This window comes from Bidens hawaiensis, unplaced genomic scaffold, assembly GCF_021521415.1.
Source record: "Bidens hawaiensis isolate Kalapana, Puna unplaced genomic scaffold, B.hawaiensis_p1.1 tig00009343_1, whole genome shotgun sequence".
Lineage (NCBI taxonomy): Eukaryota > Viridiplantae > Streptophyta > Magnoliopsida > Asterales > Asteraceae > Bidens > Bidens hawaiensis.
The window spans coordinates 573,260-598,100 of NW_027491689.1; the positions used below are offsets into that span (position 1 = coordinate 573,260).

A 24,841-nucleotide genomic window follows, 5' to 3' on the forward strand; every position below is an offset into this window, starting at 1 on the left:
TGAGATTTCAGGTGCCCAAGATGAGTACTAAAAAGTAACTATTGCCTATACCTAGTTTTTTCTGTTTAGCTGATTTGGGAGTCGGTTAACTCTTGGACTAGCTTCATATCACATTTTTATGACCCGTTGTAATGTTTTAGCGTGCCATTATTGTAACCGGTTAAGACACATTCTCGTAAATGAACAATTTAGGCATGCCGTTATAACTAGTTCAAACTTTAAGCACACGCTTATAATCAATGGCGTATCCTTATTTTTTAATATATATTGCAATGGTATTTTATTTACCAATGAATCACAAGTGAATACCAAATATATTACAAATATTGTTTTTTTGGTGTTACATCCAAACTCACTCAATATGACACTTTCACAAATGTCTAGTGCTCTTAAAACATTTCTACTTCTAATTTAACAAACTTTACGTCTATTTATTGTTTGCAGGCTTTGCCTTTACCAGGTACTCGTGTATGTAGGTATTAACTACAGCTCTCCGACCTTGTCAAGTGCCATCTCAAACTTGAATCCTGCAATAACGTTCATGCTTGCTATCATTTTCAGGTAATTACTAGTGCTTCATAAATCAATAGTGTCAACTTGTATGCTTTGACCGCCAAAACTTGACATGAACTACTTCCGATTCACAATTTTCATGTATTACCTCTAATTAGGGTGTTCAGGAAAATCGAAATCAGGAAAAGAAAAAAAAACTAAAATCGAAACCAAAATAAAGTGATTCGAATTATTATTTGGATTTTCAGATTGGAACGATCTGAATATCCAAATAACTAATTTGGATTCTGATATGGAACATAAAAATATTCAGATTGTTCGGATATCTTTTTAATCCAATTAAATAACTTGTTTTTATTCGTGTTTTCCGGCTTTGTCTCTTTATATAAACTACTGCTTCAAGTTTGAAATTTAAATTTGTGCTCAATACTACGTTTAATTTTCCGGTTTTGTATATTTATTGTGTATCTAAACTAGTAAAATGTTAGGATACCAAATTTAGAAAAAAATTGTTATTCGGTTTCGGATAGATTCAAATTGGATAGGAATATTCCTAATTCAGCTTGGATTTGGGGTAGTGTTTTGGGATTTTTAAATCCAAACTAAAACCCGGTATTCGATCTGATGAACACCCTTTAATGACGTGTTTCAGGATGGAGAAAATTGACATCACAAGTCCAAGCACTATTGCAAAAATAACAGGTACCGTAATAGCAATATCTGGAGCGATGGTGTTCACGTTTTATCAAGGTCCTGAAATTTTCGTGACTCTTGATTCATCCGATCTGCTTCTTTCGTCACAACCATCTAACTGGATATCTGGAGGTCTTATCATTTTTCTGGCTAATATATTTGGTTGCATATGGAACATTTTGCAGGTAACATCTCATCCCGATATTACACTAACCCCTAGACTAGCTTTTAGCTTTTTAATTTTTGATTTATGTGTCTAGTCCGCGACAACTAAAGAGTTCCCAGATCAGTTCACCATCGTCTTTTTCTACTGCCTCTTTGGAACGATACAATGTATCGCTCTATCTCCTTTCCTAGAACCAAATCCAAGTGCATGGCTAGTGCTACCCGGAATCAGGATGATCGCTATTATTGTAGGGGTAAGTCATAAGTGCACTAAATTAAACTCATTTTCTTTTCATGATTTAGTGTTGTAGATTGACATGTTTTGTTTGAAGGCTGTTTATTCGCTCTTGTTTCGCGTTAGTGCTCTTACTTGGTGCTTGGAGAAGAAAGGTCCGGTTTTTGTGGCCATGTTTATGCCACTCTCTATAGTTATTGGAGTCATTTTGGGTGTCACATTTCTTGGTGATTCACTTCATTTAGGAAGGTAAATGGTTAATTTTTTGTCATGAAAATAAAAACCGAGGGGTATATGGATGTTCACAAATGTAAATATTCTTAATCATATCCGGGCATCCAACAACCAGTGGATCTCCGGATATGCTTCATAAGTTGGAAATCATGCCCTTGATCGAACACACAAACACGAGATTAAACAAACTTGTTCGTCTCATTTGTACTAAACGTTCACACATGTAAATTATCTTAATAATATTTGGGCATCCTAACAACCAATGGATCTCCATATATGCTTCATATGTTGGAAATCAGACCCTTGATCGAGCACACAAACACGAGATTGAGCAAAATCGTTCGTCTCATTTGTACTAAACTCATTCTAATCACTCGAGCTCTATTTTAGTAACCAAATAAACCAACTACATAAGACTTATTAATTCAAACTAACAATTATTCTTAATTTAAATATAAAAGACTTAATAAATAATTCACCAATAATTATCTATAACACGTACGTGTTGATAATTATCTCCTTAATTCAAGATTAGTGTCTTCTTCATACGCGTCTCATTCCATTTAAGCTTACTTTTAACTTATTCTTGAAATTTGTATTCATATAATCAGTGCCATTGGAGCAGTGATAATTGCTACAGGATTTTATGCTGTGATGTGGGGGCAAGCTAAAGAGAAAAACAAGTTAAAGGATGAGATGGATAATAGTTTAGACTTTGTGAATGAATCTGGATCATCAGACCATAATGCTCCTTTACTACAATCCTCAAGTTAATCAAAATGTTAGTATGTTGTGGAAATATATATTTACAAGACTTGTATTATATATTTCATTAAAATTATAAAGTTTACTTGCAAGATTTATATTATGTATATTATTATAAAATTAGTTTAGCTTATTTATAGAAACAACACATTGTATTTATATCCTACACCATTGTAAATCTATTGGAATGTGGATATTATCAAACTATTCAAACCTGGACATGGTATCAGAGCCACACGCTCAATACGTAGCGCCATCAACCTTCGATTCTAGATCATCGACCATGTTTTGATCTCACATTTCTTCAACCATGTTTTATATACCTCTCAAATAATCAAGAACTTAATTTCTGTCTGTAAAATTACTATTGGTAATAATGCATCTGTTGACCTTAAGTCTTATATGGCTTTAATACTATGACGGATTACTCGATCGGGGAGGTGCAAATCCTTCACAATAGCTCAAGCCTCTATCAATTCAGCTATCTAGCGGTCACGTCAGCTTTTTCATTCCAATGCACACGTTATTGTTATTGATCTAGATTGAATGATCAATGTAACTTGTATGGGTTCATGACTTATTGGTGCGTGTATTATTACTGTTATTGTTATTATTATTAGTCGTCATAGATTCCATTTTGTCATTCTGGTTCAAAACACTAACATCGTCTATTTTTTATATTCATATATTCATGCATTGATGAAAAAAAATTAACAATATATATATGGACTATGTTAGGGACCCGAAAGGCTGAAACCACCCGCCTGCCAGACTCCTCCACGTGTGCTACCGATCACCCACATCTCGTTCATTTCCAAAGAAATCTCCAAATACCGAACCCAACTACGATTTCAGCCCGGTTGGTTATGTAGGCAATGTGCCAAAACTGGAAAAGGAAAAACTTGATGAACTAGAAGTGTTATTTTGTTCAAATAACATAGATCAAAAAGGTAATGTAATCTAAAAATGAATCATTTGCAAACATCAAATAATTAATAATAGTGTGGTTAAAAGAAGGCGTTGAATAAAAGACAAAGGTGTTTGTCTATACCTATCCGACATACCAACATAACACACACTAATTCCAGCCACTAGACGATAGACAGTCAAACAACACCCACATTCATGATTTCATGTTTACACTTTACACTTTAATAAAAAAATCAATTTTCTTATATTTAGACTACTGCACCCTCTAAATATGAAGAGCTTTGTTATCTCACTCTGGCAGACTATGTTGTCTTAACCGGGTGTACGTTAGCTTTAGATTTTGGCTTGGGCGTTCCCCCGAGAAACCATATTGTCGGCTGTCACTTGACAGCCGTTGTGCTGCCACAAGAGCTGAACTCTCTGGTGTAAGTAGGGTGAAAACCCGGGTGGGCTCAAGATTCTAACTGACAGCCTTGCACAAGGCCTAGCTCAAACCTTTATTGACATAATCTACCAAAACTGACACAAATAGAACTTAGGTATCAATTGGAACACTCATGCCTCATATCCCTAGGCCACAAGTGATGAATTTATGTTTACACTCTTAATTTTTTTTTTTAAGAATAAATAGATTTTTATTCTTAATATGTTTAATATTTAAGAATAAATAGATTTTTAATGTAGTCAAATATATTTAATAATTTTCAGTTATGCTTTTACTTTTAGACAATGATATTTTACCATTTTATTTAATTACATTAACTTTGTTTTAAATAGAGCCCTATAAATAACTAATTATCATCTTTTTAAATGAATGTTAAATACGGCATAGAAAAACAAACGAAAAGACTCTTTTTCATATTAAATGTACATTGACTTGTGATGTTGTTACTTGTTAGATATACTAGTAAATACTTGGTCCTTTATTACCCCACATATGATTTATTGACATTTTAGTTACTAAATTTTATTTCTTTTCAATATAAGTTATTCTTTAAATGGTTACATTATTGAATAAGTTACTTTCCCCTTATTTATGTTCTCTCTACACCTATACCTCTAAATGAACTAAACATTCAGTAAGCTATCTGTAAACCAATCAACAAAAAGTTCGTTTATGTTTGTTAATTTATTCATGAATCGTTCATTTATGTGCGTGAACGTTCATTCATTTATGTTCGTTTTTGTATGTCCATCTATATTCATTTTTGGATGAATCATCTACTTAATGTTTTATATTGTTTGACTATGTTAATTTAAGTGTGTTCATTTATGTTTGTTTGTGTTCATTTACGCTTGTTCATATATTTCATTTATGTTCATTATCTTTGTTCAATTATGTTAATTCTATGTTCGTTTATGTTTATAAACTGTTAATGAACACAAACTTTTTTTTTTAAATAAACGAACATGAACACAAATATTTGTCTAATTAAACGTTAATGTTCATTTTCGTTCGATTCATTGATAGGCCTATTTATGCCAACTTTATCCCAAATATTAAACTAGTAATGAAGGCCTTGGCCCCTACACACCCTAGCAATTTGGTAGCTATAATTTACTGTAGAGTCAACCACCAAGAATGATCTCCCTTCCACCTATTTGTTTTATTTGCATTAATTCAACTAATTAAAAGCAATATATACAATATTACACTAGTGTGTATTTTTGGTGAAATCTAGCAAGTGTTGAAGAGTTAATAGCCTTGTGTGAATCTTGTATATATTGTTCAAGATCAAGTGAAAACACCAACAGATATTTACCACCGCGAGCAAGTTCTCCGAAATCATCTTCTTGATCCACTTATGCTAAGAGGTGCGTGTTTGATTTTGATGAACTATGTATGCCTTTTGAAAGAAGAAACTTTCATGGTTTTTATAAAAAAACGATGTTTTTAACTATTATGTCAATTAGCTTGATACAAAATTGTTGATGCTATATAATCAATGGTCAATATGATTATATGAATGGAGTGTCATGTGAAGACTCGGACTCCACATATGTTGGTTTTGACAAGGAGCGGTAAAAGAGTGATTAATCACTGGTTATTGCCTTTTTTTCCCATAAGTTCTTATTTCATTAACATTACCAAAAACATGAAATTTTTATATTTAGTTTAATATAGTATTGTTATAACTAAATTAAAAAAACACTTTTTAGTGTGTTGAACTATGTACAAATAACACGTCATCATGATTATTAAATAGTGATGGGCTATTTTGTAGCCTTTTAATGGTCATTAAGTAGTTATCTCTTAATAGTTAAGAACTTTTAATGACTATTAAAAGACTACCAATCAGAACCTAAGTTTGAATTTATTAGAAGATATAATAATTTAACAAAGTGTCAAGAACATATGTATCCACCCGGACCACCCCCAAATGTTTATGTTTCTTCATATTTACCCTACATGGCTACATCTAAAACATACATATCCATATCCACCCACACTTTTTGGCAATTAAAAAAAAGATTTTTAATCACTATTCATGTCTCAAATGAATAGTAGATTTCATTCTCATAATTAAACTTCACTTCATGACAACCACCGTTTCTTATTTTCTTTATGGTCCAAGTTTTAAAAATGATTATATATACTACCGTTTTTATTATAATCAGACTTTACCAAGTGGTTACGTCTTATTTAATATGGCTGATTACAATACATAGTGGTGCAAACGAGTCGAGCTACTTGCAAGCTACTTTAATTTAGATCAATAAAGGGTTTGAAGCGAGCCAAGCCTTTTCAAGCACGATCCAAGCCTGGGCCTCAAATAAAGCTCGCTTAGTTATCGAGCTTGGGCTCGAGCCTTACATATTTTAAAGCTTTACATCTTTTAGTCGTTTTTACTTATATGTATTAATTTCACACTACACAAGAAGATAAAAATCGAGCTATGGCTCGTTTAAAGCACTACACGTGCTCAACATAGCTTAGGCACATTTTAGATTTTTCTCATAATATATATATATATATATATATAAATAATAAAAAACCCATAAAAGTTATTTATTAATATATACAATAAACGAGCCGAATTAAAGTTTAAAAAAACAACTTACAAGCCAAGCTCGAGTTTAGGGATGGGCTCGGGACGGTACTGGTACCGATCTCAAAAATCATGATCCCGAAAATTGAAAATATTAGATATCAGTATCGATATTTCATGCAAAATACGATAATTACCGATACCAAAAACTCAAAACTTTGTATCGATTGAGTATCGACGGTACCAAATTCATTATCGGTACCGTTACTCTAGCTAGAGTGCAGCTAAAACCAAATCGAAAACCAAAACTTCGGTTTTTGAAGTTTTTGAAACCGTTCGGTTTCGGTTTTTTGGTTTTCTTTATGGTGTCAGTTCGATTTCGGTTTTTGCCATTTGAGCTTGAAAATTTTATGACGAAAAAAAGTTGGCAAAAAATAATGACTTTTGGTATAAATAATTATGTTAATTGTAAAAGAATAGAATATTATATATTTGACCAAAATATTTAATTACATATTTATTAAATTCTTACAAATTACTTAATATAAAATATAAATAAACAAAAAATTAGGAATTCAGTTCGGTTCAGTCATTTCGGTTTTTATTATATACAAGACAAAACCCGAACCGTTAATTTAATTTTTATAGTAACATAAAACCAAATCGGTTTTTTTTTCCAGTTCAAACTTTTTTGATTTAGATTTCATGGACACCCTTAATCTCCTTAAGCTAGACATCTAACCACATATAATAATAATAATAATAATAATAATAATAATAATAATAATAATAATAATAATAATTCTCTCCCTGTACCTTCCTTCACCTCATATGATTACACCATTTTTTCCGTTACACTTTTACTTTCCACGTGTTTTCTCTCTTATTCCACGCCGGAAATCCCTCTTTCTTTCTTTTTACTGCGTCTCATTTTCAAAATCTGACTTGATGATAGTAATTAATAAGTAATAACATTTGCATTTAAGTTCGCATTCTTTCCGCCATCATACAGACTAACAGTGAAAGAATCCAGTAGTGGTGGCAGGTTAACCATGACTGACGTTCCCGAGAGAGGAAACGTGGACGTGTTGAAGCTGAAGACGAAGCGAGGGACGGAGATCGTGGCGGTGTATGTTAAGAATCCCGCCGCGTCGTTGACTGTGTTGTATTCGCACGGCAACGCGGCTGATATTGGACAGATGTATGAGTTGTTCTGTGTGTAGGGGTATGGTACTAAACCCGGTTTTACAACCCTAAATTTATTATGTTTGGCTTATTTTATTATATGGACTAATACAATGTTATTGGGCTGAGGGGGTTGTGGAGGTAACCCTAACTGGGCTAGGCCCATTAGGGTACCATGATGGTGGCCATGAGGCTCTTTATATAAGGAGGTCTCCACCTCCTTGTTAGGGGGTCATGCTCAATAAGAGCCACCACCCTATTTTTGTGTCTGTAAACAAGAGATCCTGAAGATTTCTTAGCAGTCACCTCCACACCCCCGAAAAGCCATTGCAGGTCTCAGGCAATCGAAGAAGAAGATCAAGTCGTGGTTCGTTTCATCTCGAAAATCCGTGGGAACATCGTCATGGATCAGGTCAGATTCATTTCATGCTTCGACATTGGCGCCATCCGTGGGACGGCAACGAACTACCCTTCGATTTTCGTCTCGGCTGTCAGATCTCTCCCAGGAAAAACCCAGATCTGGAAGTTTACAGAAAAAGGCTTCAAGGCTTGTTCTATTAAAGCTCAAAAAGATCCATAGATCTAAAAGAGGCTTCCAGATCTGTGCAAAAAAGAAACTACCTGATTCGGATGATCAAGCCTCCGGATCTGTGATGGTTTTAAATTCTCTCCGCTACGAGCTTCAGATCTATCTAGATCTGATTTACAGATCTAGATCTAGATTACAGACCTGGATTTTAGGTTTAAAATTACAGATCTAACTCTCAAATTGTAGATCCAAAAATTACCAGACTTCCGCCGCCATGCATGCGCGCTCGCGGATTCTCACTCCGCAGCCATGCATGTGCCACCGCGGGAACCACCATGTGGGTTTCGCGCAAAAGACCTCCACCATGTGGGTTTTGCGCAGGAGACTGCTACCACGCATGCTCGCCAGCGGGTCACCATTCCGCCGACATGCGTGAGCGCCCGTGGAAACCACCGCGGGAACCACCATGTGAGTTCGAAAGACGACTCAATGCTTTTGGTTTTACGTAAAAGTCTCCAACGCCATGCAGGTGCGCGCAACCCTCTACCATGCGTGTGCGCAACTCTCCGCCATGCACGCGCGCTCGCGAGTCACCACTCCGTCGCCGTGCATGCGCACATAAGGCCACGCGCCAAGCTTAAAGGTTGGGAATCCTCATAAACCCGTAAGGCCAAGCGCCAAACTTAAAAGGTTGGGAATCCTCATAAACCCGTAAGGCCAAGCGCCAAACTTAAAGGTTGGGAATCCTCATAAACCCATAAGGCCACGCGCCAAACTTAAAGGTTGGGAATCCTCATAAACCCATAAGGCCACGCGCCAAACTTAAAGGTTGGGAATCCTCATAAACCCATAAGGCCAAGTGCCAAACTTAAAGGTTGGGAATCCTCATAAACCCATAAGGCCACGCGCCAAACTTAAAAGGCTGGGAATCCTCATAAACCCATAAGGCCATGCGCCAAACTTAAAGGTTGGGAATCCTCATAAACCCATAAGGCCACGCGCCAAACTTAAAGGTTGGGAATCCTCATAAGCCCATAAGGCCATGCGCCAAACTTAAAGGTTGGGAATCCTCATAAACCCATACGGCTTCGCGCCGAATACAAGACCGAACGCGGCTCCGCTCCGCTCAACACGCCGTCATAATTAAACCTATTAACACAGGCCACGTCATATGCGCGCCACCGCGGGTCAACCATTCCGCCATTCTACATGCGCACCGCCATGATGCTTGAGCGCAGTCGCATATCACATCAGCGCACACAACATCTGCGCGTGGCGCATGACACAAAGTCTACGCGCACGCGCATGCAACATCTGCGCATGGCGCATGACACAAAGCCAAAGCCTATGCGCAAGCGCATGAAACATCTGCGCATGACACAAAGTCTACGCGCACGCGCATGCAACATCTGCGCGTGGCGCATGACACAAAGTCTACGCGCACGCGCATGCAACATCTGCGCATGGCGCATGACACAAAGCCAAAGCCTATGCGCAAGCGCATGAAACATCTGCGCATGACACAAAGCCAAAACCTATGCGTAAGCGACACAACAAATGAGAATAGTCTAATCCCAAATCAGGATAAGGACAACTTTATTTTAGCAGCAATGAACCAGGGGACTATCGTGGTATACCACCACTACATTATCGCGATGGAAGACATCCGAATCTTAGGGCGGGAGCCTAACAATATCCCAAACGGCCACGCGCTAATTTGATATGTTTTTGCAGGTTCGGCTACGAGTCGCACAAGCACATATGACATTATTATTATCTGGCCGATTGCGCCTCCATTATTATTTTGAAAACAAGCTGGGATAGTCATCCTGCGTAGAAGAGGCCCTTGTGGGCCAGTCATTATCGTCATATTATAGCTCATAAGCCGCAACGTGCGCAATCTTCATTATTTTTATAGCTGGTAAGTCGCCTCGCGCGCAGGCTCCATTATTCTTATAACTCATAAGCTACCCCGTGCGCAAACTATTAAGCATCATTATCGAGATGCGCGCTCTATCTTCTATCAGGCCTCGCGCCACTATCGTAAGTCGACATTGCGCGCAAGCTTCATTATTTTATAGCTCGTAAGTCCCCTCGCGCGCAAGCTTCATTATTTTATAGCTCGTAAGTCGCCTCACGCGCAAGCTTCATTATTTTATAGCTCGTAAGTCGCCTCGCGCACAAGCTTCATTATTTTTATAGCTCGTAAGTCGCCTCGCGCGCAAGCTTCATTATTCTTATAGCTCGTAAGCTACCTCGCGCGCAAACTATTAAGCATCATTATCGAGATGCGCGCTCTATCAGGCCTCGCGCCACTATTGTTATGATTCGTGCTATATCTTATTCATGCCAGTGCACCATCATTATCATAAAGATCACAACACCTCACCATCATGGAGAAAACCTCCCAAAACTCAAAGACCATAAAGACAAGGCCGAAGAAAAGGGAAAAAACCGCCTCATGTCCTAACACACCTTATAAAGTCCAGCGCTCCACCTAAACGCTTGCACGCCTAGGAGCAACACTGGACTTGGGGGGCTTGTAGGGGTATGGTACTAAACCCGGTTTTACAACCCTAAATTTATTATGTTTGGCTTATTTTATTATATGAACTAATACAATGTTATTGGGCTGAGGGGGTTGTGGAGGTAACCCTAACTGGGCTAGGCCCATTAGGGTACCATGATGGTGGCCATGAGGCTCTCTATATAAGGAGGTCTCCACCTCCTTGTTAGGGGGTCATGCTCAATAAGAGCCACCACCCTATTTTTGTGTCTGTAAACAAGAGATCCTGAAGATTTCTTAGCAGTCACCTCCACACCCCCGAAAAGCCATTGCAGGTCTCAGGCAATCGAAGAAGAAGATCAAGTCGTGGTTCGTTTCATCTCGAAAATCCGTGGGAACATCGTCATGGATCGGGTCAGATTCATTTCATGCTTCGACACTGTGAACTCAGTCTTCATCTCAGAGTCAACTTGTTGGGGTTAGTTAGTTAGTTAGTTTTGCTAGTTTGTTTAATTACTGTTGTATTTATTTATTTCTTTTAATTTTATTTATGATTTTGATTATGATTTTGAAGATTAGATTGGGGCTTTCCACATATAGATTTATGATAGGTAATGAAACATTTCGTTCGGATCTCAAGCACACTCGGGTTTTCGTCCCATCATGTGTTACGCCATAGAGTTCTGCTCTTGTGGCAAGTGGGCCCGGTTAAGACAACATATTACTATAAGAGTGGGGCCAGTGGGGCTCTCCAAATTAGAGAGTGCGGTTGCTTAAACACAAAAAAAGAAGTCGAGATTTATGATAGTTTTAGAATTGGATTGGTAGAAGTGGGCAAAAGAGCCGGTTTAAAACTGATTATGTAGAAATGAATTTGGAACTGATTGAAACCGTAGGTTCGGAATTGGTTTGTGATACTCTCCACCGAAACCGGTTAACCGAACCGAAACTGGACAAAACTCGAACCGAAACCGATCGTAAGCTGGTCAAGAAACCGGTTTTAACCCGAATTGGAACCGACCATAAACCGGTTTTGACTTTTGTTGTAAAAATTGAACTGGTTTCAACCCAAACAAGTTTTGAGTTTTAAACCGGTTTATGCACCTATAGTTTTGGAATTGGATTAGCATAGGGATGAGATTAGTACCGACCGGTCCCGTACCCGAAAATCGCAATTTTTTGGTACTAGTATGGTATTGAAATAAAAAAATCGGGAAATACCGGTACCGGTATCGATTCCGAAACTCAAAACTTTGGTACCGGTACGGTACCCGGCACCAATCGGTAACCAAGTTCCTAATTAGGCTTTTTAATTAAATTCATTTTTGTGATTTTTGAACTTTCTTATTTTTATTTTATAAAAATCAATATTAAGTCTGGTGACATGTATCAAATTAAATTTTGTGATTTTTGAAATGATTTTTCTCAATATCTAAATTAAATGTTTTCATTTTATAAAAAATACATATATTTATTAATTTATTATTTTTTTTGTTTATAGTTATTGCTATTTTTTCCCCCTCAAAATTCAGTTTATTCAAATCAACTCGAATTTGAATTAATTTATTAAAATTTGAATAATCTGTAAACCGATTCGATGAAGAACACCTGATGCTCTAGTTTAACTGTTTTAAGAATCTTTCATGTCATTTTTTAATTTTAATATTGTAAACTGAAATGATATATAACTTGTTTGAGTAGGTGAGCAAGTTAGTTAAACTGTACTTATTGAGTAGGTGAACCCTTATGGTTGGTGTGTTATCTTCATGCAATATGTTTAATGTTTTGGTTGTTGCCAGGTATGACTACACCGGGTACGGGCGGTCTTCTGGCAAGGTAAAACTCTTGAAACACATATAATATGCGTGACGATTTAATTAGCCTAATCGTTTTTTATTATGTTTATTTTATAGCCAACTGAGCACAACACGTATGCTGATATAGAAGCTGCATACGGATGCCTTATAGAGACATACGGTGCTGAAGAAACACTAAGTGAACCCACAGACAGATTATAGATAATCTGGGGGTTAAGTAATGTTTCCCACGAGGATGAGGTCCAGCAGAGAATGTTGTTCTTCTGGAGACCTGCAAAACAGACACCGTAAGCTCGTCACTGAGAAGGGGGGGGGGTTCCTCCTTGTGACCACCCTCCGGCGTGAGAATCAGACTAGATTGCTCTGAATATAAGTGTATATTAAGAGATTGCTAGATAAGATTGAGATATCAGATGATGTCCTTACCATTCCAAGGTGTTGGAGTATTTATAGCCGAAGGTAGGTTTCCTAGAAGGTACAGCCGGCTGAATAGTATTCCTGTTCCACCAACAGTGGACTACGCACAGGCCATGCTGGTTGGTGGATAGGCTACGGCCAACAGTAAAGGTCGGCTGTATACTGTTCCTTTACTGCCGGCTACGCACTGTTCCACCAACTGTAGGCTGCGCACGTCCCATCGTAAGGGTTGGTGAGTAGGCAGCGGCTAATAGTGACAAACAGTACTAGAGGGTGCTCCTCCTCGTATTGTTGTCGGTGAGCTGTCACCCTGTGATTGGTTCATGGGCTGCTCTGGTCAAATTGTCTGTTCCGCCCATACCTTAGTAGGTATAGTACGAAAGACCTTCCAGAAGCATACGGACTGGCTCATTTAGGCGGGAGTATTCCCACCTTGCCCATTCCTTCATGTGACTACTGAAGTGGCTAATGCCTTGTGCGTGTAGCCTTGCTGTTAGTGCGGGTAGCCTTCCCTGATGGCTTGTATCCGCAGCTGCGGGAACAGGCGGGGTACTTCACCATTGGGAGGCTTTCCCTGCGGGTACAGCTGGCGTACTGCGCGTAAGGTTCTTTGAGCATGGTGGGTCCTGCTGGAGCAGTTGGTCATTGCGCAGACGTCCCTGTTCAAGGTGAGTCTTGCGGGTCCAACTGGGCTCTGCTGGGACCTACCTCTTCAAGTCCCCCCAGTCCAATGTTCTTCTCATGAATTATTAATAAGTGAGGTGAACTTTTGGACTTAGCAAGGGGTTTTGAAAAGGGTTTAGTTTTTCGGTTTTCCGTGGTGATTCATCCCGCGGTTTTCCTGATGTCACGCAGAAATTCCCGACTTTTCTGCTTGATCTTTGGGTGTGAAGCGGGTAGGTTTGTAACCTCCTCGCACGTCAGGAGCGTTGAGTCCCACTTGTGTGGATTCTCCATGGGGTCTTGGTAGTTTTTCAACATAGTGATCAATTATGCTAAAACCACCAATTCCATCTTGGAGTTTCAAACAATATAGTTCTCGACGTTCCCGTCGTGCGGGGATGTTATTCCCGTTTCCGCAAGCATGGCCCAGAAGATCCTTCTTGGTTTGAATTCCCTGCAGAGTGCTAAGTATGTGAAGGGTTTTGCCTTGACACTGTACCCGCACTCGTCTTACGGTTACTTTACTTCCAAGGTATTCCTGGCGTCAATTCCCTGCGGGTGCTAAGTATGTGAAGGGTTTTGCCTTGACACTATACCCGCATCCGTCTTACGGTTACTTGGTTGCCAAGTTATTCTTGGCTTCAATTCCCTGCGGGTGCTAGGTATGTGAAGGGTTTTGCCTTAACACTGTACCCGCATCCGTCTTACGGTTACTTGGTTGCCAAGTTATTCTTGGCTTCAATTCCCTGCGGGTGCTAGGTATGTGAAGGGTTTTGCCTTAACACTGTACCCGCATCCGTCTTACGGTTACTTGGTTGCCAAGGTAAGGGGTATTTTCCCGCTTACTTTTGAATCTTTTTGAATTTTGAATTTTGAAATTCGAAGAGTTGGTGAAAGGATAAGAACAGTCCAAACCTCTGAAACGTCGTGCGACGGTTTCTTCTGACTGTGTCAGGACGTGCAGGAAGTTATGGTGACGTGACAGTACCTGGTCATTCAAGAAGCTTTTTCAGGCGCGTGGGCGCGATTTTTCGGGCGCGTGGCCGCGAAATTAATGCTATGCGTCCTGTCAACAGCTGTTGCCAGCTTGCTTTTTGCCACGTGTCATAGTTTCATTGCACCTTCGTTTTCTCTTTCTTCCGCATTAATTTCATCGCATTAATTGCGATTAGTATATAAAGGGGGAGAGGGTTCTTTGTAATCCACACTTTCACTCTTCTCTTCATCTTCTTTGCGATTTCCGGCGAATACTAACCTTTTCAGGCAAGCATTCTCCCGAAATCGTTTTCTTCTTCCTTTACAAGATGTCTCGTGATCTCGAATCTACGGCTGATGACAAGAGTACTGCTGGCGAGTGCCAGTGTGCTCTGCCTGGCGACCTGTATCGGTACGTCGTCAGGAAGTTCATGCTCGAGTCTCTCGAGCCTGAGTTTCCTGAACCCCACCAGACGGTGTACGATGCCCCCAGAGGCAAGGTCGGGGTTTATGCTGCATTCTTTGTTTATGGGAATCTTAGGTTCCCATTGACAAAGTTTGTTTACCGTGTCCTTGAGAGGCACGGTGTTCATTTGACCGAGTTGCACCCCATGGCGATCGCCAAGATTCGCCACTTCGAGTGGGTGTGCCGGATTTTGGGCATTGAGCCCTATGTTGACCGCCTGATGACCTTCTACACTTGGAGGTGCATCCAGGGGTGGTACACGTTGATAACCCGGATAAAGGGTTTGAAGATTTGCGCAACCGAGCGCAGTCTTCGCGCGTGGAAGCGGGAGTTCTTCTTTATCTCCGCTCGCGCCATCCCCCTTGCCATGAAATTCAAGAACGGGCAAGCCCTTCCTAGCCTTCACGCCTCCAACTACGAGGAGGCGGAATGGTTTTCGAAGATTTCCCGGGTCCAATCTCCGGTTTACCGGTTTGCGGAGTCCGGGATGGTGATGCTGGGGATGAGCCGGGTGTGGAAGGAGGCTGATGCGCGCAAGATTCCGATCGTCCTCGAATACGGTTCGAACTCTGTTCCTTACGGTATGCTTTGTTTCCTTTTGTTGATTTTGAATTTCTTCTAACTTCTTTCCTGTTTATTTCAGAGGGGAACGACTTGCAGTCGCTCCTGAACCCGCGGGAGGCTGACGGTCCCGCACGGATGGGTACTCGCGCTCTAGATGAGAACGAGTTGCCCATCCTAGAACAAACGGCGGATCGGTTCGTGGAGGTCTATCCGCTAGGCCATGAGATCCTTAGCGCCCGTCGGCCAGGTAAGGCGCTATTCGACCCTCGACCCCTCAATGTTGAAACCTCTACTGGAATTCCTTTAATCGTATGCTCTGATGAGGAATCCGCAGATGGTCCTCCGTTGGTGCGGAAGAAGAAGGCTGCCGGCGGGAAGGGGAAGGAGAAGGCCTCCACTGCCGATCCAGCGCCTCGGTCTGATTCGGAGACCGAGAGCGAAGAGGTGGCGGGGAATCCCGGTGGTGATAAGACCACCGCTCCGGAGGTTGCGACTGTCACCTCCGGAGAGCCAAAGAAGACGACGGTGACCGGCGCAAAGAGGCCGGCTCCATCGGGTTCGTCCCCGCCTCTCCGTACCTTTAGGCTCAAGAAAACCCGTAAGTACAAACTTCGTCTTTTTACTTCATAGCTTAATATCATTAACACTTTTCTTCTTTACGCAGGCGTGGATGTTGACGCATTCCAGGGTGGAGCGCAGAGGAGTACCTCTCCGCCAATGACGGTAGGCTTGGTCAGCCTACCTGAGGCGTCGACCCAGGCGCCTGCGCCTGCTTCCGCTGGTTCAGTTGCTCACTCCTTTGAGCCGACTGTTCCAGCTGAGATGACGTCACCGCCGGCTGTGAGTGCTATTTTTACAGCATCCTTCACCGAGCCGGCGGTTACTATTGCTGCGGCGACCGTGGCGGCGACCGCGGCGGCGACCGCGACGGCTGCTACCATGCCCCCGCCATCGGCAACGACGGCCGACCCATCAGGTACGCATGGGGCTTCTCGCCAATCTCTGCCACCTTCCCATCTGCCTGACCTCTTGGATGGATTTCCGTTGGGTTCAGGTGATGGGTTCGGCGGCTATCGGCCTGTTATTGACCCTACAGGTGCGTAGGGTTCTTTTGGCCTATTTTATATATATTTTTTCTTTATCATCTTTTCCTAACTGCTTTGTGTTTTTTGCAGTGTCGGATTCCAATGAAGTGTATGTTCCACGATGGAACATTCGCCGAGGAACAACCCTTCGCACCCCTGTGGAGTGCGTGGAATGGGCTCGTCACGCTGCTCCCAGTGGTGCGTTGGGGGAAGCCATGGCTAGCTACCAGGAGGGTAGGCTAACCAATGAGCTTCGGGTTCTCCTGGCCCGGATGCAGCCGCGCGTCGAGCTGCTTTGTCGTGAAAACGACAAGTTAAAAGCAGCTCGCCTTAAAGAAGTGGCTCAGGCGCGGGCTGTCCGGTAGGAGAACCAAAGGCTTTCCGCAGCTGCTGTGGAAAAGGAGAAGGCCTTCAAGGCCCTCGAGGTTGAAGTTCAGGCTCGACTCGAGGCCCGTTCCAAGGCTGCCCAAGCTGTTAATGAACAGCTTCGGCTGGCTAAGGAAACTGCGAGGAACGCAACCGAGAGGGCCACCAAGGCTGAAGCTGTTGCTGAGCCTCTACGCGTGGAGAATGAAGAGCTTAAAGCCAAATTAGAGGCTCTCCAGCAGGCTCATGATGCCTTGGCGATGGAAGACGCAAAAAAGCTCCAGGAGATCTTAGACCAGAGGGGGGTGCTTGACCATACTGAGCGGAAGCTAAAGGGCGTCGAAGAGGCTGCGGCTAAAGAAGTGTTGCTTGCCAACCTCAACAAGAGTGAAGCCGAACGCGCCCGTAACGAAGCTCAAGCTGCCCTCCAAGAAGCTCTGGTTGCCAAGGAATGGCTTCTTCGAGAAGCGTTGTCTCAGGTAAGCTTTTCTTGTCTTTACGCTTTTCTTTGTAAATAGAAAAGGTTTTGACACTTGTATATTTTCTTTTGTAGGTTGTGCATCGAGTCTTTGCTGAGACGTCGTATGACGATGCTATGAGCGCAGCCCTCAACGCTTCTCACGAGGATGGGGAAAGGGTCGGCTTCCTGCTTGGTCTAGGGTTCGTTGAGAAAGGCGTCCCGCCTTCCAACTTCCCTTTGTACAATGTTGATACTGAAGCTGTTTACGACCAAGCAGTGAATCAGTACGCCGCCTTCCCGCATCCGGTAGTGGAGAAGGTGAATGAAGTTGCTGCTGCTGATGATGGGCTAGCTATCCTTAAGGCTTTCCTTGAACTGCCACGCTCTACTGACGGTGCTGGTCCAAGTGGAAGTGGCCCTGAAGCCTGATCCTGAAGATCCCTTCCCGCTGCTAGGATAGATTTAGTTTGTTAAAATAATGGTCAAGTAAAAGAAGAGAAATACTTATTTTGTGGAGTTGTAGGTGAAACAAAGTTTGTGTTCATATGGTACCCATCTCATAACTTTTACATGTGCAAGTAAGTTTTATAACGACTAATATTAAAACACAAAAATTAAATATTTACATTTATCTTTAAAATATCAACTATTTTAATTGTTACATTATAATAATAATTATTATAAAACGATTACAATAAATTGGCAGACAAACGGACAACAAACTGCGTCGCAACCCTCTTTTGAATATCAACTTGCATGCATTTTGGTAAAAGAAAATTGCTAGAAAAAAGTTAGCACCTTTTATACGATAAAAGTTTCTATGTTGTAAAACAAGCCTACTAGCTAAACAATAAGAGATGGACATGCAAGGAGGAAGGGAGAGATTTCATTAATAAGATGTATCTTACAATAGGGTACAATGAGATGTATATATAAGAGAAGATAACTTGGAGAAAAAGCTTAATCTATATTAGGTATTGATAACCACAATATTATATATTTATAACACTCCCCCTTGGTTATCAACATAATACGCTTGGAGATGTCGCCTCATTAAAAACCTTGCTCGGAAAACCCACTGGGACAAAAACCATAGCTAAGGGAAAAAGAGTGCAGCGCGTATTGTCTCCCCCTGATTTATATATCCGTTAAAATGGTAAATATCGATCTTCTGTGAAAGTTGCCCAAAACTTTTGCAGTAAATCATTTGTGTCTTCGTCCCTTGACATTTGAATCCTCAAGTTGAATAATGTTGTATTATCTTCACTTGAAACTTCTATTGCTTCATCTGGTAAACATATACCACTGTATTGATAACCCTGTTGTGTTTTTCTGCATCGACAATACTAGCCAAACTTGTTTTGATGGGTTAGTAAAATATAAGTAAATATCTTTCATACCTGGCAATATATATTTTAACCCATTATGATGTCTCCTAGCTATACACATGCCGATAAATATAAATAAAGAAAATAATAATAATATATAGCTAAGAGTACGACATAATGCACATATGCATTTAATTATGGTATTTCTGAACCAATAATATTCATATTCAGATAGACAATGATATAGAGTCATTGTTAGACATCATTTAACATGCTAAATATGATTAAACTTGTCCATAGTAAAATATCTCAACATTTTCTAGATGCACTTTGATGGATTTATAAGCATATAATTACACATCTACTCGAACTATAAGTCAAACAATAATCACACTATGTCAAGGTTTTTCAAAAAGAATTTTCTCTTTAAAACTCATAAGTTTCTCTTGGTGATATGTACATCATTGTAAACTGTGATTGTAATGACCTTTTAAGAGTGAAATTTTGATAAAAGTATGACTAACTATATTCAACTTATCTCCCTCTTTATCAAAATATCTCTTGATTTGTGCCAAGCTCAATCCGAATAATTTAGTTCATACGTAATAAGCATAAATCCATGCATTCACCAATCCATCATGGACTTCTTTTCAACTTGACAAATTATGCATACGCGTTCACTTTTTCAGAATTTTTGTTGCATAAACTTGCTCATTGACACATCATTTTATATCAAATATCAAAAATCCATATTGTATTTGTTTATTGAGATATTGTACTCATCACGTACATTCTCTTCTATGTGTATGCTTATTGTTGCACATAATCAATTAATTTTTCAAGTATTCAGTTACCTTAGGAAACTCTTCAGGAGTTCCATTTATGTTTCAACATATTCAATACTCGTAAAGTATTCATATGACTCTATACACAACAATCATTATGTTCTCGCGAACTTACTTTACATGATTTGATAATTCAAATCCTTCATAGTTTTTCTTGTAAACACTCAATATCAACTGAATAATATTGGACACGTATCAATTCTCTCTTTATATTACCAGACTGTTTAGTTATCGGAAATTCATTACTTCCACTATTGGAGAATGTGTCTCCTCATAATTAATCATAGGTCTTCGCAAAAATTCTTGTGCCATCAATTTTTCCTTATATAACTTGATTTGATAATTTTACACGATTCACATAAAAGACCCGTTTCTATCAACACATATATTCAGTGGTATGGACTGCTGGTCCGAAACTTTCCGTCATAATTGAGAATTTAACTATGTCTTACTCGCGTCTTTCAATTTTGGCCAATAGTTTATATGTTTTCATTCACAGGCAGATCTTAAATCTTGATCCTCATCAATTCAAGCGCTATATTATATACAAAATTATAACGACGTCGATTTTATTTCGATTCCATATATCTTGTTGACATGATACAATCAATTTATTAATAGCTCTTTATTTTCAGGTACCTGAGGTTCTTCTAATATCTCTTGAAGAGACCCTTTACCGTACCTCGACTTGACCACTTTGATTACTTGCTCCAATTTGCGAGGAAAAATTTAACTTTAGAATCGAATGGTCTACCACGTGTTATACGTGCCATAGACTCATCATTAATATGTGATCGTCCTTCTTGGACACTAATGTTAATCGGAGCATAAGCAGTTGATTTATTTGACTTAATTAGTCACTCAATTTATGTCAGTGAACTTGTCTGGTAATTGATTCAATAATCTTTTCAAATGAATCATCCTTTGAACTTTTAGTTCATATAATTTAGTTTGAGGATCAATCCTAATTCATTTTAATTAATTTCGTTTTCCAACTGCTTTATATCTCCCCCTGATGTTGGGAACATTGATTCACTAAAGTGAAGACCAATGAGCCACAAACAAATATCTCATTAATGGCTCTAAGTATTTAATCATATACGATATTTAATACCGACATAAATTCCCAACTTCCTTGTGATCTCATCTTTGTGTCTTGTGGTGGATTAATTTCAATATATAACGCATACGAAATATTAGATGAGAAATAAATGGTTACTGACAAAAAACCAATTGCAATGGGGAGGAAGTATCATAACTTGTTGGCTTGATGTGAATTGGTTTAAAGACATGTAAAATCATATGTACTCATATACAAACATGATCATTTGCTCTCGTGATAATTGCCTTTGCAACCAATTACAGACGCTGAGTAATTGTCTTTAAGTTATAAAGTTCAACACTTATTCCAATGATCATTATTAACTTGAGAATCAAATTCATTATTATAACCAAATGTAAGTATACCAAGTTGGAATAATATGCTTGCTATCTTATTAGCTAAGCCATAGATAATGCAAACATGAAGTTGTGATCTTGATAACCATTTAGACGATGCATCGATTTTCAAAACACTAAATGGTATCATGTTAGGATATGTGTATCATTTTCTCAATTCCATAACATCTAGGGATTCACACCCTCTTTCGGTTGGTAAATAAATGATTTCCCTTGAGAGCAATATTACATGTATAATTATTATAAAGAATCTTTTGGTTTCTCAATAAATTTCACATCATCATTGACTTGGTGTGGTCTAACCGGTCATGCCATTAAATAATCATGATCCATAAACTTCATGTTTATGATCGTATATGTATTATACTTCTTTAATACAAAACTATAAATATGAGAGAACATTGCATTATCGTTTCAAGCGATCTTATGATTTCACATTTTGATTTCCATATTTTTGTCTCATATATGATCAATCTCTTTGCCACATGTGGTGGTCGATCTCATTATTAGCATGGGCATCATTATAATTTGATGATTGATCTCATTATTAATATAATCACCATTACAATTTTCTCAATTATGTCCATGATTGCAATGATCAATACGTTGTCAAATTCACTTCAGGAATGGTATAAAACCAAACCACAATTTTCTCAATTATGTCCATGATTGCAATGATCTATACGTTGTCAAATTCACTTCAGGAATGGTATAAAACCAAACAGTTTCCATGGTTTATTCATAACTTTCTCGGTCATGACACATTTCATACACTTTAATGATATGCTACTTCGTGAACATATTTTAGGTTTTACAAATGAAAATGGTCTTGTCCAGTTTTTCCTCATAACTAATATTCTCTTCATATAACAAATATTGAGAAGTAATACATGAATGAGTCATGTAAGATTTATCATGCTAATATTATATAACCTTCAATTATGAGATTTAGGGAATATGACACTTCAAGGCTCATATTTGAACATATTTATACTCTTTCATGACAGTGATAATGAACCATACATTTGGTTTATTTGTTCTATTATAAATAATAGCATAATATATATATATATATATATATATATATATATATATATATATATATATATCATACGGTAAAATTATACAATACATGACGTTATAACATTATGCTAAAAGTTAACGAAATAAAATGTTATCATTACTTACGGGAAAATATATATAACTTATGTATCAACATATTAGGGTATCATCAATCACAAATATATCTTATATACAAATATAGATATATAAATTTTGACACCAACTTCAAATATAAACAAAATTGCTATAGTTTCCACTCAAATCTAAACGACAATTAACGTTGTTATAGTTTCCAGTTTTCCACTAGTACTCAAAAGATGTTTTGTTTAAGTTGCCACATAAAATTATAAAAAAATAATTTACTTACACATTAAAAGTATGGTGTATATTGTATAACAATAGAAATATTCATTTAGATATTCTGTGCAAATCAACTCTAAAAATTTACGTTATAATTTGGATTAATAGTCAAATTATATTTTATGACTTGATTCCTCTTTCAATAATCGTATAATTATTACTGATAAAAGAAAATATAAAATCAAATCCTAAAGATTTTTTAAAATTTATCCTAGTATAAACATAGTAAAATTCATATATGTCTTTATCAATTATATATAGCACAAAGCATACAAATTGATCCTATAACCAAATAATTTATTACTATAAACAAAGAATTTTTTTTTTACTGCACATGATGAACCCGTAGACAATAATTATAGAACTATTACTATTTTATTAAGTATATTAAATTTTTAAAGCCGTTCTTTGCCCGCACAACGAAATAATAGGCAGGCACATAATTCAAATATAAACTGTAAGATCTTTTTTAAATTTGTAAACTTACATAAAATAGTTTAGTTACAATGTTTTTGATGGATATTACAAATAGTCATTCCTTTACCGAAAGAATAAAGTAAAATTTTTGTTTCAAAAACTCCAAAACTAAATCCTCAAATTATTACGGCTAAAAACTCGATAGTCATGCCAGTCGGTGGGTTAAAAAAAACATTGAAATAACCTGGTTCCTTTTCTTTGTTTGTGGTGGTCCCTTCTTTGGAGATTTTCAATGGAGGTTGGCATCACTTCCGACTCGTTTTGGAGGTTTGGGTTTATGTTCAGCTTCAGACGTTTCTACTTATGCGTTTGTGGCCTCGAGGGCGCAATCTTGGGAATTACAAGACCACATTCTTCGAGGTTGTGGTATTGAAGGGTTTGACTCCGATTATGGGAGTGCGATAGATCGGTTGCACATTTCACTTCCCGATTTTGACATTAGCGGTTTCTCTAATAAAGACACCGCCCCCCTAAAGCCCAACATGCTTTGGCGAGTGCCCTTTATAGTGGAATCATCAAGAGTTTGGAAATGAAGTTTAATTTATCCCCTCGTCAGAAAACGGTGTTTGAGTGTCTTCGGGCTCCTCGGGCTCAAGATTTCTTAAGTGTTCTCCCTATTGAAGGATTGGGCCAACATATGTCGGCTTTGGAGTACCGGGCCATCCTGAAGTATCGGTTAATGATCCCTTTGTTTCCGGTAGATGAGTCGTGCCCGGTTTGCCGTAAGGTTTGTTTGGATTCTTTTGGCGAGCATGTGGTTCACTGCAAAGAGTTGCCTGGGTTTAAGTACATGCATGATTTGGTGAGGGATGTTCTATGCGATGTTCTTAAACGAGCCGGAATTTCGGCTAAAAAGGAAGCCCCCGTAAACTTTCTTACGGATCCTCAAGAAGGAAGATCTACATTACGACCGACCGATATACTTGTTTAGGGTGGGTAGGGGGAAAACACGCTTGTGTCAACCTCACATGAGTGTCCCCTCTTGTTGAGATTAGGGACACTGGATTTGTAGCAGGCCAGGCATTGAAGGCGGCATCGGGCAAGGTTGCTAAACACGAGAGAGCTTGTTTGGAGAATCAACACGTGTTTATCCCCTTCGCCTTTGACACTTTTGATTTCTTAGCTCCGGATGCCGTGGACCTTTTGAATAGGGTTCAGAAAGTTGTGTATAGTAACGTATCAGCCCATAAGAATCAAAACTTTGTTTTTAGTCGGATTGGGTTTGCTATCCAAAAGGGGGTTGCGGCGCAGCTTGTTGCCCGCTTACCTGCCACTTCATTGTAAATCGTTTAGATGTTTCTATGAAATATAAAAATAAATTAAGCCTAAAAAAAATAACATAAAATCTAAATTATTGTCTTAATAGCATAGAAGATTTGTGGTTTAAATTAGATTATTAAAAGTCCAATATTTAACCACAAGGTTTCCCACCGCAAGTTTGATTTGTGGAATCAAAACTATAAATATGGATTTAACCCAACAATACGTGAATCATAACAGTGACTACTTTTTGAAGATTTGGGAGTAAAACAAGTCTACGTCGCAACCAATATTGTATCGATTACACTATGTTTGCTTTGAAAGATATTATAAGAGAAGAATAAAAAAAAATATAACACAACCCAAAATTATATGAGTTACGATATGAATCATGTTGGAGATTATAAAGTATACGAAAAGTTAACTTACCTTATGATAATGCAATCAAACTTCAAAAGCACCTCGTGCTGATAACATGTTGTAAAACAAGCCT

The 24,841-nt window shown here is 38.7% G+C and overlaps 1 protein-coding gene and 1 long non-coding RNA gene across 2 annotated transcripts; both read left to right on the forward strand.

The window, feature by feature from the left end:
- Positions 1-239: 239 nt before the first annotated feature.
- Positions 240-2,614, forward strand: LOC143532101 (WAT1-related protein At3g28050-like). Its single transcript, XM_077027246.1, has 5 exons — positions 240-244; positions 445-561; positions 1,166-1,460; positions 1,683-1,855; positions 2,452-2,614. Exons 1-5 carry the CDS (start codon positions 240-242, stop codon positions 2,612-2,614), a joined length of 753 nt encoding a protein of 250 aa, XP_076883361.1.
- Positions 2,615-7,528: 4,914 nt separating this feature from the next.
- On the forward strand, positions 7,529-12,733 carry LOC143532052 (uncharacterized). Its single transcript, XR_013135112.1, has 4 exons — positions 7,529-7,750; positions 11,197-11,223; positions 12,545-12,581; positions 12,659-12,733. It is a non-coding gene; the product is annotated as an uncharacterized LOC143532052 (long non-coding RNA).
- Positions 12,734-24,841: the final 12,108 nt, after the last annotated feature.